The sequence below is a fragment of the Scardinius erythrophthalmus genome (assembly GCF_964197995.2).
Source record: "Scardinius erythrophthalmus genome assembly, chromosome: 19".
In the NCBI taxonomy this organism is placed as follows: domain Eukaryota; kingdom Metazoa; phylum Chordata; class Actinopteri; order Cypriniformes; family Leuciscidae; genus Scardinius; species Scardinius erythrophthalmus.
Window position 1 is genome coordinate 12960383 of NC_138239.1, and position 23966 is coordinate 12984348.

Genomic DNA, 23966 nt, shown 5'->3' on the forward strand with positions numbered 1-23966 from the left:
ACTTTCTATGCAAATGAATAAAACCCTGATTTATGTTAGTGCAAGAGAAATGAACAGTCTGACTGATGAACTTATTATTATTACCTTTTTGAGCACAGCCTTCAACAGTTTGTATGCTCATGTTTAATGTACTTATACAAATAAAAAAATTGTTTTACTTGCATGCATTATGTAGGCTTTACTGGCTAAATAAAAAAACAGCACATTACCTATGGATGGCAGCAAAGAGGTCCTCTGTTGTACGAGGACGAACAGGCGTCACCATCTCCTCCACAGCCTCTCTTATAGTGTTAATGCCAGATGTGCTTTCAGAGCTTGAGTCAAACGCTGCACCTACAGCCCGCACACAAACAAACACTCAGCTTACCTCTCAAAGTGGGAAGAAACAATGAAGACTGAGCCTACACTGAGTGAAAAATCGGAAAGGCATAAAACCCATGATGCATCAGACATTTTCTGCTCTTTAAATTATTCACACTCTTTTGGTAGCCCTGCTGTTGTGCAATAACTGCACTTTGGTGAGCACTAAAGAGGCTTGAGAATATTCCAGTCTAAACCCGCTAACCATCACACACTCAAGGGCTCTCATTCAACTTTCTTAGCTGATTCGAGGGTAACTAGTATTATAACAGATAACGCATAAATAATCATAGAGTTGTAGTCATTCCTGTAACACGTGAAACAGGAACTGTACCTTCACTCACAATGGGGATGCATTGGAAGGTTAGAACTATTGAATGTGTTGATATATAAAACCAATTTACTTTTTATTTTAGATCCATAAGCTTATAAAAATAATATTGTCTAGTAATTAATGCAACACAAATTGCAGTTACACATGACTCTGCTGATGGATGTAAAGTTGAATAGTAAATTCTAATGCATGATCTTTTGGCACAATCATTTGTTTGGCACACTAGAGTGATCCTCAATACACAGAAACTTAAATTCTTAGTTTTAGGCTAGTAATAAAAGAAGCCCTTACCATTTTCTTCATGTTCGTCCTCTTTAAAGCTTATGGATCCTGAGCTGCTGCTTGAACCATCATCGGATGTGCTTTTATCGTCACAGAGCCCAAAGTCTTTATCACTCAGGCTGAGGTCATGCTCATGAAGAATGAGATCAGAGAGTTGTAGGTCTTGGAGACTGTTTGATGACAGCTCACTACTGAGAGACAGTCTGCTTTTGATCACAGGGGTTGAAGAGTCCGAGTCACTCTCTTCCTCTATCTCAAGGTCTAAAGGAACTGCCTGCAAATTTACTGTCTTTGTTGGAGATGTATCATTCACTTCCCATGACTCAAGTGTCTCTTGTGCTTCATGAACCTGTTGAAGCTTCAACACATTAGAGACAGATAGGTGCATAATGGGTGGTATAACAAGGGAAAGATTGGGCTTCTTAGGTGATATTGGAGGCTTCTGTTGCAGCTGAGAACTTTGAGGAGAAGCTGAGGAGCTTGTGCACTGCAGAAGCTTGTTGGTAGATAAAACTGCACATGTCTTCGAAAGGTACTCTGGAACATTCTGCCCAGTATTGCTGATATGTTCATCTGGGCCAGGGGGTATAAAGTCAGTTAATGCCTCAGGAAAATCTTGTATAAATTTATTCAAGGAATATTCATGTTCAGATATTTCAATGGCATTTTCTGGCTGACCAACACAGCTGGCAGTCACTGTTTGCTCTGTAGTCTCACTTTCTGGGGACTTTCCTGAGTTTGTTTCAGAATGGTTATGTGCTTGGTCATCAAAATTTTCAAAACGGACTGCTGTAAAGATATTTTCTATTTGCTTGGGCTTGACAGGTCGTAGCTGCACCATCTGAAGAGCTTGGGCAGTGATTATTGGTTTCTCTCTCTTCTCTCGCTCTACAGTGTGATTGTTCAGTCTTTTATCAATTTCTTCAGCCTTCGTAGGTCTAAGACAACTCTCTGTCTTCAAAATGGCTGAAGTTTTAAGATTCATCTCAAGTAATGGTGGAGGAGGAGGAAGAGAAGATAAAGTGCACAATGAAGGTTTGGGAGAAAGAAGTGGAGGTGGTGAAGGACTATTTGTACCTTCATTGCTTGACAGAGATTCAAAAACCTTTGGCGGGGGAGGGGGGAAATCAAGAAAGACACATTCTTCAGGTGTTGTGGATGAATCTGAAAGTGAATTATGTCTCTCTTCCAAGGCAGAGGACACGCCAGGTAGAGGAGGAAGAGGTGGGGTTGGGTCTATCATAGGTGCTGTTGGAGAGCAAGAAGCAGGGCTGGATGACCCATATGATTCAGAAGTCATGTCAGGTGGAGGTGGTGGGATGTTCCTGATAGAATCTGATGTGTTGGAGGACAGGGATGTAGAGGAGGATGATATAGAAGACCGCAGGGAGGACTTTCTTTCAGGCACTTTTGGTTTTGGCCTCCCTGCTGGAGACTTTGCTCTTATTAGGGAAGTAACGGGAGTGCCTGCAGTCGGAGTGTTGGACTGACTTGAATAACCACTTGATGGTGACGTCAGGCGATGAACCTTGTCAGGTGAGGAAGCCAATTTTGACTGAATCCCACTACTGCTGAAGTGGGAAGATGGGAATCCGGTGTTGTTGGATACATTGCCAATGACCTCTTGATTCTCTTCAGCACTTGCAGATTTTGTGATTTGGGGCGAGAGACCCTGGTCGGGCCGTGGACCAGGGTAATCCATGTAGAAGTCCCATGACTCTGCATAGTCCGAGCGCTGACTGCTGCTGTCGCTGTGTGTGGGTGTGACCGGACATACAGCAGCTGGTGCGGACATCCCACTGCTTGCTGCACTTATGGTGCTCTGGCTTCTGGGTCGGAGCACCCAAGGGTCTTCAAATCTACCACAGGGTGTCTGTTCGGAGCAAGATGAACTATGAGTTTTTAGATTAAGCTCTAAGGACTGCTGGAGACTGGAGATAAACTGCTCACTAAGCACCGAACCACTGTGGTGAGGCTTCCTCTGGGGCTTGCGCCTTAAGGAGTCAGTCCTTGCAGGAGGGAGTGGAGGCTTCTTGGCTTTCCGCAGGGAAATGCTACGTGTCAGTGAGCGGTTGCTATGCAGACTTGCATGGTCTCCTTCGCTGTGGTGGTCCTTGCACTCGTACAAACTGTGCCTTGCTTCCCCCGCTTTATTGATGCAGCCATGACTATGTGACTTCAAACCAGAGTCCAGGCGCATGGAGGTGTAGTAACCTTCATTGTCAACAGAGAACAATGAGCTTGTGTCCGTCTTGCTGGGAGAATGTTCCTCACTGTTGTATACATGGCTAACAGGTGAGGAGCAACTTGAGGTGACGTTGTCCTTTGGAGAAACTTCATATGTCCACTGGTCAGTGGTTAGTGTGCTGCAGCTTTGATTGCTGCTCTCTGAGAAGTTGGAATCCCTGCGGACACAGTTAGGACTACTGCAGTTTCTACCATCGAGTGTGCTGCACTGGGACTCAGTCTCAGTATGGATCCCTGTACAGAGTGAGGCTGTGGATTCATAACAGGAGGAGACAGCTGACAATGAGGCATCAGGAGAACTAAGCAATTGGGCTAAAGAATGAGGTGATTGTATCTGGTTATCCTCTGCCCTTTTGTGTCCATAAAAAATGGAGTTCTGTAGAGCACCACTGAGACTGATCAAGCTTGGGCTATTATTTTGATCAGAGCCTTGGTAATTTGGATTTTCAGCAAGCTTGGGGCTGTTTAAAGTATTGCTTCTGGAGTCAGACAGCATTTGCAGTGATGATGAAGAGCCATGCTGCATTTCAAACTGGTAGGACAAAGAGCTTATAGAGCTAGAATTCATTCTGTAGGGGGAGCTGTTGTACTTTGGTTCACAGTGTTGATGCGAGACGCGAGAACCTTGTCGTGGCAAACTGCGAAAGCTCTGATCACTGTCATTAAGTTGAGTGTAGCCAATACCATTACAGTCACTTATGGTGGAAATGCTGCTTGAGGAGGAGACGCTGGCCATTTGGGCGGCAATTCCATGGCCTCTCTGTGCTCTGATTCTGCGTACTGAGGGAGGAACAACCTTCAACTCTTCTGTTTGGCAACTTGAGTCTCGGGTGTCTGAGCGTCTCAGGGTGGAGTTTACACTTCCCACTCGACTGAGGGTGGAGTACTGATCTGCCATACACATGGAATGAATTCTGGAGTCAGCTTGCTCTTTATTTGCTGTAAGAAAATAGTAATGGGAATTATAGATGTATGGTGAATGTTTGTTTGTTTGATTTTCTTTCTTAATTATTCCAACAAAACATTTATACATATCAAAAAATGATTAAAATACAGTAAAGAAATGTACTATATATTGAAATATTTAAATAATAATAATAATTCATATAAATCTATGGAATTTTAAGCTCCAACATTTACTTTAACCTAATGTATTCAGTAATTTTATTTTAGTGTTGAGTTAACATGGCAGTCATCTTGGACTGTACTGACACCTAGTGACATAAATACAGCATCGCACTGAAAAAGCAAACCTTTTTCAATTAATGCCAAGTTCTTTACTAACAGTCAGCCTTAGTCAGATTAATGCATTTCCACCACCAAAAATTTCAAACAGTAGCCTTTCACACATAAATCACCAGTAAATCAACTTTTCAGAAATACCAGTAAATCAGTGCAGGCAATTTTCCTGTGTGAGAAGTTTTGTTTTACATTACCAGTAAATTACCAGTATGATTGTACAAGGGCAGAATGTGTTGTCATAAGAAGTTTGCTTTGGGCCAATCATAAAGCTCTGTAGGAGCTGTTTACAGTATTCCATTGTTTTTAACTGTTTTTCTATGTAAATATGCGCTAGACGGACGTCTGACCGTTAATTGCGCCACGTCTCATGCTCGAAACCCTGCCTTTTTTTCCATTCATCAGAGCTGCGGCTCCTGCAGTTACTTTTTTTGTACTATAGCCTAGTAACTGCTGTACTATACTAACTATTATTCAACTCATGTTTTTAAGAGCAAACCTGCATTCTGTGTAATCATCCCTGCGCCTGCCACAAAAAAATTAATGTTGTCAAATTGGACAGATATTGAATCTAAAGCGCTTTTCATCCAGGTGGATGAAGAAAACAGCGTAGCGTTTATAGGTAATTTCCAGTGATTCACAATCACATCACAGTGTTTAATAGTATTTAGGTACTGAAATATGAATGTGATCTTCTTATCGGTAAAAACACCATTGCTTGTGTGCACAGGACAGTTGTGTATTTACCAAAGGAGTCGTTCTGGTAATTTTACGGTAATTTACCAGGTTTAATGTGTGACGGGCTAACAGGTCATGTCGGCCCCTATGAGGTTAAACACTCAATGTAAAATAAAACAACTCTTATTAGGCTACTGATAAGACTGGACTAATTTTAGGAAATTGTTTTAACCATTATTTGTAAAGTACTATTCATTCCTTCATGTGTAAACTTTTAATGTGGGAAAAATGACTGAATGCACCTTTAATTTGGCTGAGAAGGGTGTGTCGTATGAATGCTACCATAAATAGGAATCATACCTAATTCAGTCTGGATAATGTCAGGAACTCCTGTTATTGTCTTCCTTCTTTGCACCCTCTTGGGTCTTCGTATTATGGTATCAGTGTTTGCTAAGGAGCGACGGAAACTGGCCTGGCGGTCAAAGTTCTCACCTAAAGATGTAAGAACAGAGAAAACCAGTGTTCATTAATGCCTCATGCAGAGTTCACAGCACTATACTGTAGTTAGAGATGCACGATATATTGCTAAAAAATGCACTATATATCTACAAATATATTTTATTATTATTATTTATTTATCAGTATTTGTCCATTTTGGGTTTATATTGATCAATATTATGTACCTATTTAATTGTGCATGTTCATTTTCCTATTTTTCCTATTTTATGTTAGGCGTTGCCATATGGCAACAATTAATTTCTACTCATAACCTTATTATTCAGAAAAAAAATACAATTTAATTAAAAGGGCAGGCCTTTAGTTAGCCAATGAAGTGCTGTTTTTAAGTCACATGACATTTGAATGTCCCTCCAAAACTCTCTTTCCCACTGTCACCCTCACACGGAAGACACCTTTTGAAGTGCTCCAGAAATTGCTCTATTGACTTAATTTCTAAACATCTCTTCTCAAGGGGGATTTTTTGCAGCATCTTTGATAAGTCAATTTGATTATATTATTCAAAAATAAACCTTGTCTAACGTAGTTTTACTGTAAAATTGAGAAAATATTAATGTTTCCATATGGCAACGCTGAACCACTATGGAAAAATAGGTATGTTTCTATATGGCAACGCTGTACCACAGTGGAATTGCTGTAAAGTATTTCCCTATTGGGAATTTTTATAGACAGTAGCATCAACAATATGATTGCAGTTATTTATTTATTTGAAGTGTTTATTCTAGTATAGTTTTATTTATGTATAAATAACAAACTGATTTCAATATTTTATGGAAAAGGCAATAGGAAGAGTGCAGATTTAGCTCTTCCATGTGATGAGAGTGAGGATGAGTTAGCCAAATGATTGGGAATGATAGGGATTAAATGATAGGGACCTACTTATTTTTGGTATGCATGAGTTCCAAGTATATAAATCTATTAATTTCTAAAATAAATGTGCAATTAAATAGAAAAGAAAATCATAATTTTCAACGTTTTCAACGTCCTTACCCCCCCCCCCCCCCATTTCATGTAATAAAAACTATTTCATTTTAAAAACTATTAGAACATAATGCGTACCATAGAGGGTTAAGATTACCTTTGCTGTCATCTAATGCTCACTTAAAGTTAATCTTTAAAAACACAAATAATTTAATAACACTGATCACAAATCAATATCTATTTTACTTACTGTAAATTATATTGTTGTTATGCCTAAATTAACTTGTTGCATTTATTATGAATTTTTATTTTTAATGTTTTATTTTAAATTCTTTTAGACAAAATATATAGTATAGAATATGGCCATTTAATGGCGTGAAAATTATTTTTGGCTAAGTGATATTGGCCAGAGTATTAATATTGGTGTATCCCTAAGTGCAGCTGAGAAGAACTGAAATAATTAGAGGAACCCGCTCTCCTAATCTTAAACTTGTCGTAAATTCTTTTCGTAAAAAATAAGTATTTCCTAAAAAATATATATGTAATTATCAACAGAGCTGTTCAAGTCACTGCTAAAAAAAACTTCAAGTGCTATTTCATGATTTAACAATACCTGTAATGTTGATGGGAATGACATCAGTGGCCACCGACTGAGACTCTAGTCTCATTTTCTCCTCAGGAGTCGGCAAAGGTAGACAGTTGGTCCAGCTTCTCTGGATGTCCATGTCAGAGCCGTAATCCAGCAAAGGGGTCTGAGGCGGCATTGAGTACACCAGTTTTTCCTCTTCATTAGGTGAATCTGAATCCTGAACACAACACAAACAGACTGATTTAGTGAGATTAGGATTCTGTGAATGATAGCCTAGCCAATGCCCAGTGACAGGTATTGTCTGATACTTAGTCATTTCTACTGTTAATTCAATTTAGTGCTTTCCAAAAAGAGCAGAGTAAAAAAGACTCTTGGAGTGCATTTCCCTCCAGGAACATTGGGTGACTGAAATATTTCTCTGAGCAATAAGCCCAAGGGAGCCCTGAATGGAGGAGAGCTACTCTCTAAATTATTCATGCTAATTTGAGATCAGTGTTACAGTCAGTGTATTCAACCATAATGTGTCTAGATACTTTTTTTTTTTTTTTTTTTTTGCCAAAAACACATATTAGACATTATTTTGTTCTGCTTTGCCTAAACAGTTCTTATAAATTTGCAAGATTGCTCGAGGGAAATACACAATCTAATTATGTATTAATTACGTCTAATTTGTGTAATTACCATACTCATTGTCTCTAAGTTGCTGAGGGGAAAAAACGCTCACGGCGGGTGACTAGCACTAGTAGGTTGTGTATGGAGACGCTATGAGGACATGTTAGGATCTGAAGCCAACCTTCACACAGCACAGTGCTACCACTGACTAGCAACTGCAGTGAGAGAGGTACCTTTCTTTTCCAAGATCTCAAATGACAGCAGAGAGAGAGGCAAGACTGTGATAGGCAGTCTAGGACTTTAAACCGCTTGATGAGAGGAAAGAAAATTTGAAAATAAAGGAACAAAAGTGAAGTGAGTCAATACTTTTCTTTAGTATTACAGAATGTGGAACAAATACTTTCTAGTTTGATCATTGATTGTAGTGGATACTGGACTACACTGCTAGCATGCTCACAGCCACTAGGGGGCAGTGCAAAACAAGACACCCAAATCATGTTAAGTAGTTAGGAGAAAACCAGGGCTTTGTCTGTTTCATCATGGACATGTGAGCATATTTAGCTCTCATTATTCAATATAACACTAAACAACAACAACAAAAATTCTTTGAAATAAAAATAGCTCTTGTTTTTATTCATGTCAACTTAAATTTGAAAACGAAGCCTGAATATCAGCTTGACCTATATAATTAAAAGCCAACAGGATTTTGGTGATAATCTGGTGAAATCGATTATAAACTGCATTACATACTGCATATAACATATTGCAAAAATAGTTGTTTTTCTCAAGTAACAGCATATGTGAATGCAAAGGTAACGACAGTTTTCCAAATCTGTGTTAAGGTCAGGCTTACCTTCTTTTTCTTCTCTGTCTTCTCCTCATCCAGGTGCACACCTTCACAAAGGCTGGTTGCAGAGAAGGCAGGGCTTTGGGAGTAGCACTGGGAGCTGCGGAAGCCATCTTTCCTGAGCTTGTCGCACTCTGGAGAGGCAAGCGTATCCAATCATGAACAATTTGTTGTGGTAATGAGTATGCAAATCTCATTTAACGCAGATCACAGGCCTATAGCGAGCATTTACACATCAGTTCATACCACATGGTTGTGCACAGGTTGCTTTATTAATCAAAGTGGCTATAAAATCAAAACTTTATTTCTTTAAAACAAAATCACCCAGTAGGGACAGGAACTAAATGAAGCGACAAAAAGGAAATGTAAAAAGTATTTCTTCCGAAAAAATAACTGCAGTACTTGTGTTCTCCAGTTGGAAGGAAGAAACAGCTGGCTACACATCAACAGAATTTAAATAAATAAAACACGTTATTTTGAGAGCAAATAAGATTAAAGCACTTTTAGCCAGCATAGAATGCATCCCGATAAGGACACTGCAATGAAGACATTTTTAGTTTCACAAAGGCTGATGAGTCTTCTATCACACTCAGCATATTACTAAACCACTGCAGAGCCACAGTGTCCTTTTGCCCTCGGTGCAGAGAGAGGGCAATTACAGACTGATAAGTGGGCTTATGCTCATAGATAGATAGATAGATAGATAGATAGATATCAATAAGACCTTCAACCAAATAAAAGAGTAGTGTCAGTACTTCAGGAGGACTGAGAGTTTAACCTGAATATGTCAGATCTGACTGGCGGGTTATGAATGGCCTGAGAGCAGGGGGTCTTCACCTTCACCTAATGCCACTGACATATCCATTTATTTCAGCTGATCACCTCCTCTGGCACCTTCATAATGAGTGCCTGCTAAGAAACACTAAGAACCATTCTCTCTCTCTCTTGTCTTTTTGCAGAGCTCAGTGTAATCACCTAATCCTTCCTGCATTAGCTCATGAAAGACACGATACGTCATCTAGTGTAGTTTGCAGTATGCCCAAAATGCACAATATCTCAAGTGTCTTATAATCTATAATATGTAAGCACAGGAAAGCATTTCACTGAAGGAGGCCTAGAGAGGAAAAAATGTTTTTTTTTTCATTGCAAACTAATTTTAGTTACTACATGCTGTATATAAATATGAATTCAATGTAAACGTCTATGTTAAACATAAAAACATATATGTGGCACTGACCAGGTGATTATACTGTTCAGGAACACAAAGCTGTAATGTCAGCAAGCTTACAAACAACATATAATGCAATTAGGAACAGCTTGGCCTACATTCTAAAAGTATATTAATATATGTCTTACACATACTGTATACTGGACTGAGGCATTTAGATTACTCATTTAAATTACATGTAAAGCACAGTGAATCATCACCAAACCCAGGAATAAGCTTTGTGTTTCTCATGCTGCACACTGTCAGAAGCACATTATTATAGTATACTAGTGTGTTGGTTTGTTTTAGGAGGCTTATAATATTACTTCAATCAGTTAAACTCCCTTGGAGTCAACAACAATAATTATCTGTGCATTTTGAGCTGTGATTAGTGAGCAGAGGCTAGTGCAGGTTAACATGTTAGTAGCTCAAAGAGCGAGAGACAGCACGTGTGAGGATGTCGTCTTAATCCTTTAACTAAGAGGACTTGACATGTGCTCTCACCTAAATTCGTTCATTTTACCTCTCATTTCTCATCTTACTGCAGGCAACATGCAAAAACGCAGTTCATTGCCCATAGCAAATACCGTACCTCTTAGTACGTTTCTATGAGCAGCTTCGTCTATCATCTAAGAAGGCGTTAAATTAGATCAGCAAAAATGGACAATTCTATTGTTCCGATTAAACTCGTATGACTAACTTTCTTCTGTTTTATGGAAACGAGCACCATAGACAATTAGCGAAACATCTCATTTTGTGCTGATCTTCTTAGGAAGGAAAAAGGTTATATAGGTTAGGTGACATGATGGTGAAAGTATCAATGGATGAAAGCAACTGATTTTCGCAGGGTTACCAATCAGTTTCCAAAGAGATTATTGTACAGCTGCAGTAGCTGAGTTGACTCTTTATTGTCACACTGGGATTCAGAGAGTGCACTAAGAGGAAAATCATTCAAAAGCTGTCAATGAATGTAAATTAGATACAAATATATATATAATTCACAATTAAAACAAATGCAAGGACAACAGCCATGACCCTTGCCAAAACTCCCTGGGAAAAGAGGGAAAACAGACATTTGGTGTGCCACCTGCTGCCCCCGCTGGGGCCAAGACAGCTCACAAACACACACTGGAACATTAGCATTCCAGAACACCTCAGAGGACTAGTTATTTAGGCAACAACAAGGTCAAATGAAGGAAATTAAGAAGAGTCATGAAAGTAAAATGTATCTGATTTCCAGATACAAAAGGAAGTGATGTTGATGTCACTAAAGGATAATATACCAAAGTGCAGCAGAAGGTCAAATGATGATGATATGCCATTAGGCTCTTCAGGAAAATCCCTGTGGGGAGTTTATTGATCCAAAGTAACATAAACCAAAAACAAGACAAAGATATAAAACCAGGAAGTTTCAGAAACAACATGAAACATAATTCACAATCCATCCTATGATCCAATCAAATCCCGAAGGAAGAAATCAAATCCTTCCCTACATTTTTCTCATTCCAGAAGCTGTTTCACTTGGATATATGTCACAATAGGGAAGAAAAGACTATGGCAACTTCTTTAAAATTAGTAATAGTTAGGTAAGAACATTCTGCACAGTGTGTTATCTTAATTATAAGCAATGTTCTGTAACAGAAGGGCATTTTGCATTTGCTGATTATATGGAGCAATTATGAATCTATGGGATTTCTATTTAAATAACTAATCATGTTAGTGTTCAGCAGAATATTATAAGTGTGTTTTACATTTGAAAAAAAGAAAAGAAAAGTACTGTGGTTTTTGTCTCTGACCTCTGAGGACTGTTTTCAGGTTGACTTTGGCCTGGCGGTGAAGGTCTTCGACACAGGCTGGTCTGGACCCTGGCAGGAAGACATTCTCCTGTTGGTGCCAGGGGGCTGTGTAGTGCACCGACCACTTGCTCTCCTCATCGAGACTGGACACCGCTAGAAGGAAAAGAAACAAGGACACATTCAAATTTGAAATGTTTAAAGGAAAAAGGTCAGTTTTTCTCCTAAATAACTGATGGACTATGCGTTTAATGACCAGCTTTGACCAGAATGAACTTCCATGATGGTCCAGATTGGTTTATGCTGGCTAGTGTTGGTTTACCATGACCAGCAAGGTCTTTGTGGTGAAGATACAGTAGTTGACCATGGAAATGCTGGTTAAGATAGTTAAGATGCCTGTTGGGGACACAACATGTGAACAGGAATGCATGTCTCTTCCACAGCATAATCCAAAATACCATTGTCTTTTAGAACTAATTAGGGGTGCATATATAGGTACCCGGCCTATATTAATGTTAAAAAAAAAATAAAATAAAAATCATATTTTGTCATTTAACACACACTTACAGTTAATCTTTGCTAAATTTCTATGAATAAATCTCAATATAAAAATCCATCTTCACTTTTTTATATTTTGTGTATTTTACCTTTATTTATAGGCTATATTTTACACAAAATAGTACAGAATTTTAATATTGGGCATAACAATAAAATAAATTTAGCCATAAATGTAAAATTAGTTTTAACTCTAATCAACTCAGATGTCATCTGAAGGAGATGCAATTCAGACAGAAAGAAAAATAGCCACTGGGCACATGATAGATTTGGGAGCTGAAGTCATGTGCTCATTCTTAGGCTCCCTCAGAGAGAACACATGAAAAACTGCACGAGGGGCCGGGCCAATCAAACACTTCTGCACCACTGCGTCTAAAGACACTGGAGACATACTTGTCTCTGGCTGGTACCTTGACAACCCAGATTAAACGATCAATTATCCCAAGTTCCTCTGGGTAAGATTAACCAGGTCAGCCTTATCAATGCATTTCTTTCCATACAAAAAAAAAGTATGCCAGTGATTATAGATTATTCACAATCAGTTTCCTCGAGTGCAAGAGGTCATGCGAGAGTACTAGGTCATGAGCTCAAAATACATGAGGTAGATTTCACTAGTCCACCAAAAAGTCAATGGCTCTGTTGGAAAATACCCTAAGGCTAATTCAAATGTGTAAATACAGTATTAGTGTAATCTAAACGTAACTGTACAGTTTTTACAGTAATATAATTCATAATAATTAAAGTCAAGTCACCTTTATTTATATAGCGCTAAATAGAATACAGATTGTTTCAAAGCAGCTTTACAGTGATAATAGGAAAATCCTTTTTGGCTGTACACTAGCAACTCTAAATGAAAATAGTGTCATTGTTCAGCTGAAGTCATAATATGGATATTATAATCCTATATAATTTAATTGAAATATATCTCTCTAAATTAAATTATAATACTCTGCATCATTTGGTGAACACTAAAGGTAGAATATATAAAAAAAAAAAAAAAAAAACAGGGCATCAGAGCTTTACATCACCAATAAAAATCATTCAAAGTTGCAGAACAAGGTCATTATAAAGAGACTGATGCCCCACTATATAAAGAAACTCACAAGCAAATGTAGCACAGCGCTCTGAATCACATGCATGCAAGCACAGCAGCAGTGATGAATAACCCCACACCCAAAACTACTTCAGTCTACTTGACCTTGAGCTGCACGAGTGATAAGAGAATCCCAAAACATGATTTGAGGAGCTTACCCTTCTTTTTGAAGTACTTAATGACAGATTTAAGAGTAGTCCCGATGAACACCATTGTGACGGGCGATCGATCCCCTGAGAGATACGTGTATAAGGATGTATTAGTCCACCATTGGAGAGAGTGAGTGTGAAGAGAAAGAGAAAGGAGGGAAAAACGGCACTACCCATACGACACTCTCTCTTTACTCATTTTACGCTGACTGGCACAGCATGCAACACTCCCCCTCCTCTTCTATCTCTCTCTTTCTCTATCACTCTAGCTCACACACATTTGCCCACCCTAGAGGATATTCAGTTGCTGTTTGAGTCATTCTCTCTCTCTCTCTTCGTCCGGCTATCAATTGTGAGTCTCCCCTCCCCTCCTTGTGTCTCTAGCTATAGTGCATGTCTCTCTGTCGCATTGCATAGGTTTAAGGCTCTCTCACCTTGCTTTGCTGTGGAGGTATATCCAACTTGGATCCATGCCATACACTATGGATCACTGACTATTGTGTTTCTCTACACCGCTGCAGCGCCTGCCACTCCTCCTTTTGCTCTGTCCTTTATTTCTTTTGAGCTGGGGGGCCCAGGACGAGTTTGAAAAGGATCCTAGCGCATTCAGCAGAGATTAAGGTGGTGGTTACCCACCCAGCTCCATTTTAGGGGCTCACTGCTGCAGTATTTCATTAGTTTTGAAGCAAGTGTAATTTCTTTCTCTCTCTGGCTATCCTTTTTTTGAATGGCCACTCAGCATTTTCACACGCTGTGGGTTTTCAATATCAATTTATGTCTATGACATTGTCATGAATCTTTGGGGCAGAGAAGACATGGGATGCGACCGAAATCACATACTCTCGAGTAGGTACTTTTTTCTGAATAATTAATTCACGAACGCTAAAAAAGTATGTTCTATGTAGAATGAATGTAATCCGGACGCACTACATTCGCAATGGTGTCATTATCATGTGACCTTCCAGCGTCAGTTGCGTCGCTTCACCTCCATTCATAAATCCTTTCCTGTGGCCTCATGGGATAGTAGTGTCCATCGTATGCAAACGTCCGAATCTCATGAAAGAATTAGGTCATCCAGGTACTTTTTACCTATACTCTTTTATGAGTACTGTGAATTTGGACATACTTATTTTGTAACATACTTTTTTTCGCCCACACTGTAAAACATTTTTTTTATGATTTGTTATCACAACGTTTTATCTTTTGTCAAATCAACTTAGATAATTAATGTGGTTCAGATAACATTTTGAGTGTCTATTTATTAAACCAATCTCCTTCGTTGTATTAACTTACATTTTTCATTTCAATGAACTCAAAATTTTAAGGCAACCAGGTAACTTACTTTTTTGAAGTTAAACCAACTGTCTTTTTTTTTTAGTGTACCATATACATGTATAGTGGGGAAGTATGCTATTTCGCATACAGCCTAGTAAGTAGTATTCAGACCTTCAAGTTTGGTTTCTTGTGCAAAGGAGATTTTGACCTCATATGTACCAATCCTGGTGCCAATCAGTGATGCTGTAAATTACAACCCTCTGTTCACCATAGCACACTAAGATGACACACAGATGGCCATGATGCATTGACACTGATCCAACTTACCCACCACCATTATATAGAGCATGACGACCACTCTGTAGCACAGCAAATGTCTGTCCTGGTTTTTATGCACTTTATGGATAAGAATTGAGTACAAAAATCTGAAGCATTCTGTAACAGTTTGTAAGAGTGATTTTACAGCAGTGGTAAAACATTTAATTGCCCACTTAGCTAATAAACAGATGTGGTAGTTACCACTAATGTCAAATTCAATTCTACTGAAAGCCTTGTCAATAGATAATAAACCGTTTTTAATTCCAGGCGAATTGTCGAGTAAATATTGTGCGAAATATATTTTAAAATAGCAGCATTATAATGCTGTAATGCAAATTTAATGATTATCTTGACAATTACTAGTTCTGTAACAATTCCATGAATGATTCTTATAATACTTTTGAAAATAAATAAATAAAACAATGCAATTCCATTGCCAACTATTGAGATGATTTTAGTAATTAATAAATTGAAAACAATTCTTGCAAATGGTGTGTTTAAAGTCGCAATGAAACAGAAGTAGTGACCGGTCTTTTTTATGAAATACATCTGACTTCAACAGATCATCGGTTGTTAACTGCATGAAGGCAGAACAGCTGAATGTGAGCTCGCAGTGGATTGAAAGAAAGGGGTGGATTTCAGTTTATCTGGAAGATCATGACATTTTGCTAAAAAAATTACGAGGTATTTTTTTAAATGCACCGACGAATTGTTCTCAATAAGACATTACTTGCATTTAGAAATGAATTTTCATTCTGATTTTAACAGACATTTTAATAACCTTTCACAGTATTTTAGAGGCAGCAGGTCTTAGGTCTTAACTGCATAATAAACAGTACAAAATAATAATGAAAAAATGTGGTAAAATATTTTATTTAAAAATAGCCATTTTTAACTGTACATGCAAACAAACTAAGTCTTAAATACAATATAACAGAAAGCTGTAAGTTGTACATATTTGATCCTCAAAAAAAAAAAAAGAAAAAAAAAAAGAACTGGCCATCACTTAAGACTTATTCATTCGGGAATCAGACTATTCTGGTAATGCTGAATGTAATACGCTGTAGATACAGTAGTGGAGTTGCGGTACCATTGAATAGTAGAACAGGAAAAACTGTCAGAGTATTTTAATAAAATGTTCCATCTACATTAAGAATAATGTGCCTGAGAGAAGCATTAACTGAACCATCATTTGGTTCTCATATTTAAGATAAAAAAAAAAAACATATATATATATCGGTTACCTGCACTAGTAGTAACTGATTCTAGAGCTGCTTTGCTTGTCTTTTTCATAGTTAATGTTGTGTATTCCGTTGGCTCACCCTGCCTCAGCTAAAGGGCACATTCATAATGAGATTGGGGAACAGCCCCCTAAAATGCTAAAAAAACTTTATGCTTGACTGATCCTATTGTGTTTAATGGTTTCCAGCACTACCAGTCCTGAAACACACAAACTTATATACACACATAAACTATAGCACTTCTCCTTCCCATGGCCCAGACAAGACATTAACTAAAGAAGACAAACCTCTCCATGTAAAGCAGCTGGAGGGCCAAAAGAAATGCCCATTAAACACTAGCCTGAAAAGATCAACAACAACTAAACTAATATACCCCTATGTAATGGAATTTTTGTTTTTCACTCACCACATACCCAAAAAACATATGGAAAATTACATACAGAAAACAACTCTTAATGATCTGCACCGATATACAAATATAGTCCAGTTGGGATTTTAATGCTCCATTTGTGCTGATACAATAGAAATGAATAGGACCATAATGAGACAGAATGAGGATTCTAAACAAAACTCCAGCAGTGTGTGGACTCCCTCAAAGACATCTCAGCTATTGTATGTCGCTGTGTGCCAGACAGACGGAAAAACATAATATACTACAAAAGACAGGAAGGAAACAGACGAAAGCACTTGAACTTTAATGAGGAATGGGTTTGTAGACAGGCTTTGCCTTGTATGCATAATGTATATAGGTACAAAATCTAGTTCAAATGTGCAAGGGCATTATGCACCAGTAACACTGTGAAAGTTATATTTTTGTCCAATATATCTGTTATCCGTTTCAAAATATAAATGTACATATTGGTGCATCCCTATTTAAAATCCATTTGCTGCATGATGCTTTTGGAGATCAGCAGTGCAAGATCCTCAGTATTTGCTATAACTATTAAATCTTGAATCAGAATCTTCCCTGATTAAACAGCCTTAACAAATGCAAATAAATATTCACTGCAATCACTCTCATATTCATGTATTCATAAGAGAGATAATAGTTGTTGAAAAGGTTAGTCTGTTCTATCACCTTTCATCAAAGCAGCCATCACACTGACTACGTTCCCTTCATAGTGAACAAAAACATGGCTGATTAGAGCGAATCCAGAAACAAGTCCCCTAGCAACAGTAGAGGAAAGAGATACTTCAGTGATTAAGCGAGTCACGTGAGTGCCCACACCTGCACAACAGCCCTTATCATTCGTCCTGCACGCTACGGTCCACACAATGGACCCACTCAGTCCAGTGTCTGCAGTCACCAGGTTAACAGCCTCTGCCCACATTTCACTGGCAAAAACAAGCATGAAGGACAATTAGACAGAATTAAAGTGAGTATGTGAGCATTGATCACAATGTAAAAATGTTACTCATAAAAATGCTGATGCTTCACGAAACTGGTATTAACATGTTTTATGAATCAGCAATCACTGCATGATGTCATCTAGTGTCATGTTACAAGGTACAGATGGTCATATAATATATACTTAATTAAATATAGAAAATATACTTAATTATCACTGTTCATGAGCAACTGACACAGACAAGCGGACATGAACACTGTCACTGGGACAGTACCCTTTAAAAGGGTTCTAATATGTACCATTTAGGTACTAATATGTACACTTTTGGTACCAATATGTACCTTTGAGGGACTAATATGTATTCTTTAGGTACAAAGGTGCACCTTTTGAAAAGGTACCGCCACAGTGACAGCTTTTGTACCTTTTTTTCTGAGAGTGAATGATAACTCAAATCATGAGGAGATGTGTAATATCGTTTTTCATCTAGTGGGCGAAAAAATAAAAATCATAGACTTGCACTAAGCCGTAGATTTGAAGGGAAATTTGAAGAAAGACTGCAGAAAAAGAGATAGCTGAGAGAAAATAAACAAAAAAACTAAGAAAAGTGTTTGTAGGGACAGAAATAGCATACAAAGTTGTAGGTGGGCCCTTGTAACTTGAGCAAGTAAGAAACCACTTAGCTGAACACCCTAGCATCTATCAATGCTCTTGGAATCACCCAGTGCACCCTAGTAACTGCGTAGCAACAATCTGAAAAACACTGAGAACACCTTAGCAGCTGCATAGAAATATTGTGCTAATGGAGTTTATTTTACAGTTTAAGTGAAAAAACTTTTTTTCCTCAGAAAGGCCGTTCCATTTAAATGTAGTTTTGCCTCTAAACTGCAAAATAGCTGATATATTTGCATGGCCAAACATTTGCTACATTGCTTCATAAACATCAAGCAGTATGGCTAATGGACTACATTACTTGGTGGAAGAACTGATTATAATGATTATCATCATTAATACATTCCATTTATCATATTGCTCCTGCCACCATTTTATGAAAACAATAAGCTACTTGAGGCAATGTAACACAGCCTCTCTCAACTTAATGCTTTATTTATGGGTGAGTGACTATTTATGATCTAAATACTCAATAATATTACTGACTAACATTCATGATAATTACAAAGTACACATGGCAACAAAATCAAAAAACAATAAAAAGACTGTATGTTAAAACAGAGTAAACAAAATAAACAGCAAGAGAATCCGAGTCTGACTGCAAGTCTTTCTCTGGTTATTACACACATAAAAGCCTACGTGCCTGACTCTTACATGACCTGGTTATGGTTGCTTGGGTAGCTGTGTGTGAATTTGGTGATACAATCCATCAAGGGCTTACAAGAGCACTACATCTAGTCTCGATTCTGAATCAACAAGACCCACACACAATTTGCTTGAGTGGGGCATGTGAAGAGGAACTGCTGATTTTACAAGGGCACTTGATGTGTTATGCTTCTTTCCATGTTTCTATGGAAAGCAAAAGCAATACATGAACTGACTTGCAAGTCAAGCTTCAAAAAATTTCCTGTGCTGATTAAAGACAATGTAAGGATATGTCATCTCCTGAACTAAGCAAAAATGGCTTCTGTGATTATTTGATAGCAAGAAGGTCAGCGTCACCTTACTGCAGAGCCACAGGTTCACCTCTAGCTGTAAGTGTGATCAGCACACTGGCTCAGAACGTAAAGAAACTCTTAGCTCAGCACAAAGCAAACCAGCCCCAATAAAAGCCTAACTATACACAACATGCTCATAAAACACCATCATCTGTATTCAAGCAAGATGGACCAATCATTCTCTCACAATACAAAACATTAAGTTGCCTTATTAAGGATGCACTTTATATTGTATCTGATCGAATTTTATTTTTAACTTGATTTTTACATTGTCCGAGGAAAATGTGATTGGTGCTTACCTGTGAAAAACTTTATAAGAAACAACATGATTTTTGTGTGTTCTCATGTGATGTATAGGGTATTCTGGGTGATTTTTATGATGTTACTATATGATTTCTACACTTATCAGTATAAAGGAAATGCATGGAGGCAAAAAGGGTGATTTTAAGAAATATTAATCTTTATATTAATATATATATAGAATTTTGAGTAATTTCGTCTCTCAAAAAGGTGATTAAAGCATGTTGAGCAAAATTTAACTACTGCTAATATAGTCAAATCGATTATATTAATGAATCGATTTGACAGCACTAATTATATACATACACACACACACAAATTATTTACACATGTATTATAAACATATTATTGACAACATGGATATATAAAAACATGAATAGAATATACATGTGTTTAGACTGACAATGATCTTTCTTTCTATGGATCACCCAAATTATTGTGGTGAACAATACAGTATTTCTTTCCTTTAGAGAACAGCGAAGAAGAACAGACATTCAGATTTCTAAGTGAGGAGCATTAAAATATTATAAAAGTCAAACCCAGACACTGGCCTGATAAATAATACAGCAGTTAGCCACTCTGCTCACTCTGTCTGCTCAGACATATGTGGCATATTGATCTGTAACATGACTGCCCCAGCACCGGCTACAAAGTGTGCCAATATCTGTGTCAGAAAACTGGGCCAGCTCCAGCACAATGAGAAATGTGATACCCTATAGCACATCTGCAGAGACTACTGAGCCCATATTGGGATTTGGGATGGTATTTTTACTTCCTGGCATGAAGAAACCATTCTCTGCTATACTCATGGTGATTCATGTTATGATTATTTTTTTTATGAATAGCTGTATTTATTACATAAATCTGTCCATCAGAGTTTTGTAGTGGCCATTTTTTTATGAGCCATATTGGCAAGTCAAAATCAAAATTTGTGGACACTGCATGTGCAGACATGAGAGACAACTTGGACTTGTTCCCAAACATCCCAGACTTATCAACGTTTTGATCTTAGATATTTTGCATTTGAAGTCATTTTATAGAAATGATACATTCCTGATAAATTCCTCAGTGACACACTTCTCAATTAGGCTTCAAACAAACTATTTGGCTTGACTAATCATCACTGGTTTGTCTAGACAGAGCAGCCAATCAGAGACTGCCATAAGCTACAGCCAATCAGAGTGACTGATTGGCTGATTTAAATCAATTTGATTTGATTGATTGGCTTTATGATGAAATAAAAATCAAGCAAAACCACACACACCGTTTTCCATGTTTTATGTGGACTTCCCAAAGACGTAATGGTTTTTATAATGTACAAACTGTATATTATATCCCCTTACACTAACCCTATTCAATCATCATAGGGTCATGTGATACTGAAGACTGGAATAATGACTGCTGAAAATTCTTCTGAAATTTTTATTTTTATTTTTTACTTACTGACCACCAACTTTTAGGCGGTAGTGTAAATTCATTATTTTGTTAAAATTTTTTTTAGCTTGACAGCCTAAGTTTCTATTCACTTTCATTGTATGGAAGACAGCAATCTGCAGAAATTCTCGATTTGTGTTCCACAGTAAAAAAAAAAGAAAGAAAATCATACATGTTTTTCACAACATGAGGGTGAGGGTGAGGTCCCAATCCTTTCTGATTACCTCAGGAAAAAATAATTAACATTCAAATTCAAATAATGAAACTGAATAGTAAAAGAATCTGCAATGTAAAAGAATGGTGCCATCTTGTGGCACAACATAGTATCTCAGCCTTTAATGGACTAACAATGAAGAATAGAGGAGGGAAGGGAGGGGCTCTTGGGAACATGATGATGACAAAAACATAACACTAGGAAGTAAAGTTCAAGTACTGTTGTATTGACATTCATGGAGAAAGAGGTGTGCGTGATTGTGTGTGCGAGTCATGTACGTGCTTCCCTGAGCAGCTGTGTGCAGCACAAAGCCTATTTGAAAGTAATTACCTTAATTAGACCGCATTAGAAGTGTTTACCACACCGTATGGACTGTAGGCCACCTCGCTAAATAAGTGTGTGCTAGACTAGTACGTGTCTGAAGAGAAGCAGAATCCAACAAAGTATTTTTTTTTTTTTAAATGGATGCCAAAACATAAGTACAAACCATCATTATAATACAAGGACATTTGATTTGCTAATAAATATAGTCAGTATTTACAATCATATTTTTGCTTTAATAACAGCAGTGCCTGAACTTTGTGAACTTCACAAGTTTGTGTAATACCTGATCATGGTCTCCAGCATGATTTGAGAATTATTCAAAGAGCATCAAGAACTGAATTTTGATTGGAGTGGACTGTAGGTCTCATATGGTTTTTCAGAGACATCTGTCTCCACATCTGATGTAAGGAGCAGCTTGCCTGGTGGATTGGATGATATTTTAACACAGTCCAAAGAAATCAGCTATGTTGTCTGCCAAGAACCTGAGGCTTAGTCCACATTACACACTCGTCTCTCAATGTAAGGCCCAAACCAAAACTCTGCTCTAAACAAGCCTCTGGATTAATATTACATGCAATATGTACACACATTTAGTTCTGGATAAGTCTTTTAAGTAACTGGGTTTAATCTGACCGAATTGGCCCACTGATAAAACTAGCTTCTGGGAAATCAGACAACATGTTGCGGCTGCAGAAGTACAGTGTGTATTTAGTTTGTAATTACAGTAAGATGTATTTCTGTACAGGGTAAATGCAGATTGCAAATGTATCAAAGAATCACACATTTTAAGTAAATTGTTCATCTGTAAATTCTATCATCGTTTACTCGCTCATGTCAAAACTTCAAAATATATTTTTAATCCAATTACAATGAATGATGACAGGAGCTTTCAATCTTCAAAAGGATAATAAGTGAACTATGTTCCAAGTTAAACGAAAACTTTGTGTGAAAAACAGACAAAATGATGTTGTTAATCACTGAAAAACTTCATGAGATGCCTGATTCAGTGTTGTTATTGTTAACTAAAACTATTAAAATTTGATTTTGTTAATCCTGAATGCTGAAATAACATTTAAATATTAGATGAAAAAATGGAATTGTTGACATGCTAATAAATTAAGTTAAAGCTGAGGCACTAAAATTACTATAAACAACAACAACAAAACTAATAAAACGTACAAAATCACAAATCAAAATTACTAAAACTTGATGAATCTTGAAATTTATATCAAAAAATCTATAAAGAAAAGTTAATTCAAAATAAATACTATAATAATATATAAATCATACTAAAATATCACTGGCCTGATTCATGAAAGAATCATTCTTTTGAGTCAGACCATTTTGACTTTTCTGGTGCTTTTGACATTGCAGTCATATGGAAAACAAGTGTCAGTATATTCTCCAACATCTTTCCGTTTGTATTCCTCTGAAGAAAGAAGTCGTACAGGTTTGTAATGACATGAGGGTGAGTAAATGATGACCAATTTGCAGTTTAAATGGATATATCCCTTTAAACTCAAGACAGCTAAAAGACAACTTAAACTGAAGAACTTCTCTTTGAACATTCCTGTATTCTCCTCAGCAGATTATCTACAAACCTCTCTTTAGTTCGGTAACACTTGCTGCTATTGTGTATCCCAGCACTAGTCTTGTCATGGCATGCCTCATACCAGACTTCAGAAACCAATCTTCAAACTGGCCAACACATTAAACTATACTTTAATCACTGCGCTTCAACTATTCACCACCAAAAACCTGTCAAAACCCATCAAAGTTTCAAGGGTCTAGCTCTTAAGGTTTAACACCTGTGAATACCATCAGCCATTCTTTGTTATGCCAACAGAAATTATAAAGTGAGAGAATTAATCATTGAGCACCAGCTTTTGCATTTAAGCTGCAAAACAAAAGCTCCTCTGATGAACAAAAGCAAACTAGATTTTAAGTGCTACCTCTCAAGTCGTTGCGCGGCGGGCTGAAGGTGTAGTTGGGCTGGCCCTGCAGTGTGGCGCTCTTTCGAGCCGGTGGTCCTGCCCAGGGTTTAGGCGCCCATAGGGCGTCCTGCTGCTGGTGAATTTTGGAGGTGAGGAGTCTGCGGCGAAGGCTGCCCTCCGTCTTGGGCTGGAGGTTCAGTTTGCGAGTATATAGAGGAAGAAGTTCATCTTCGTCCTCATAGTAGGTCCTATTCCAGCATTTCCCAGCTGGTTCGGTGGATAGACAGTCTACGTATGCAATCATCCTTTGCTTGACAAAAGTAGCTCAACTTAAGTCCAGATTGGGACATTTAACCACAGGTTCCCACATCCATCCCTTTCAGACAACTAGGTGTCCAGAGAAACCTCTACAAATATTAAGTCTCCAAAAGTCAATAATCATGCCAGAGTTGGAAAATATCTGAGTAAATCTGAGTTCTCCATAAAAT

At 37.7% G+C, this 23966-nt stretch overlaps 1 protein-coding gene across 1 annotated transcript in view; it reads right to left on the minus strand.

Annotated features, from left to right (window-relative positions):
- nhsl1a (NHS-like 1a) overlaps window positions 1-23966 on the minus strand; it is a 37097-nt gene that overhangs the window by 3010 nt on the left and 10121 nt on the right. Inside the window, exons 2-7 of the mRNA XM_081393903.1 lie at window positions 11629-11781; window positions 8632-8759; window positions 7191-7383; window positions 5501-5632; window positions 986-4162; window positions 210-333 (exon numbers count right to left, since the gene is read on the minus strand). Of these exons, the coding sequence (XP_081250029.1) occupies window positions 210-333; window positions 986-4162; window positions 5501-5632; window positions 7191-7383; window positions 8632-8759; window positions 11629-11781 (3907 nt within the window). The remainder of the gene's footprint in view (window positions 1-209; window positions 334-985; window positions 4163-5500; window positions 5633-7190; window positions 7384-8631; window positions 8760-11628; window positions 11782-23966) is intronic.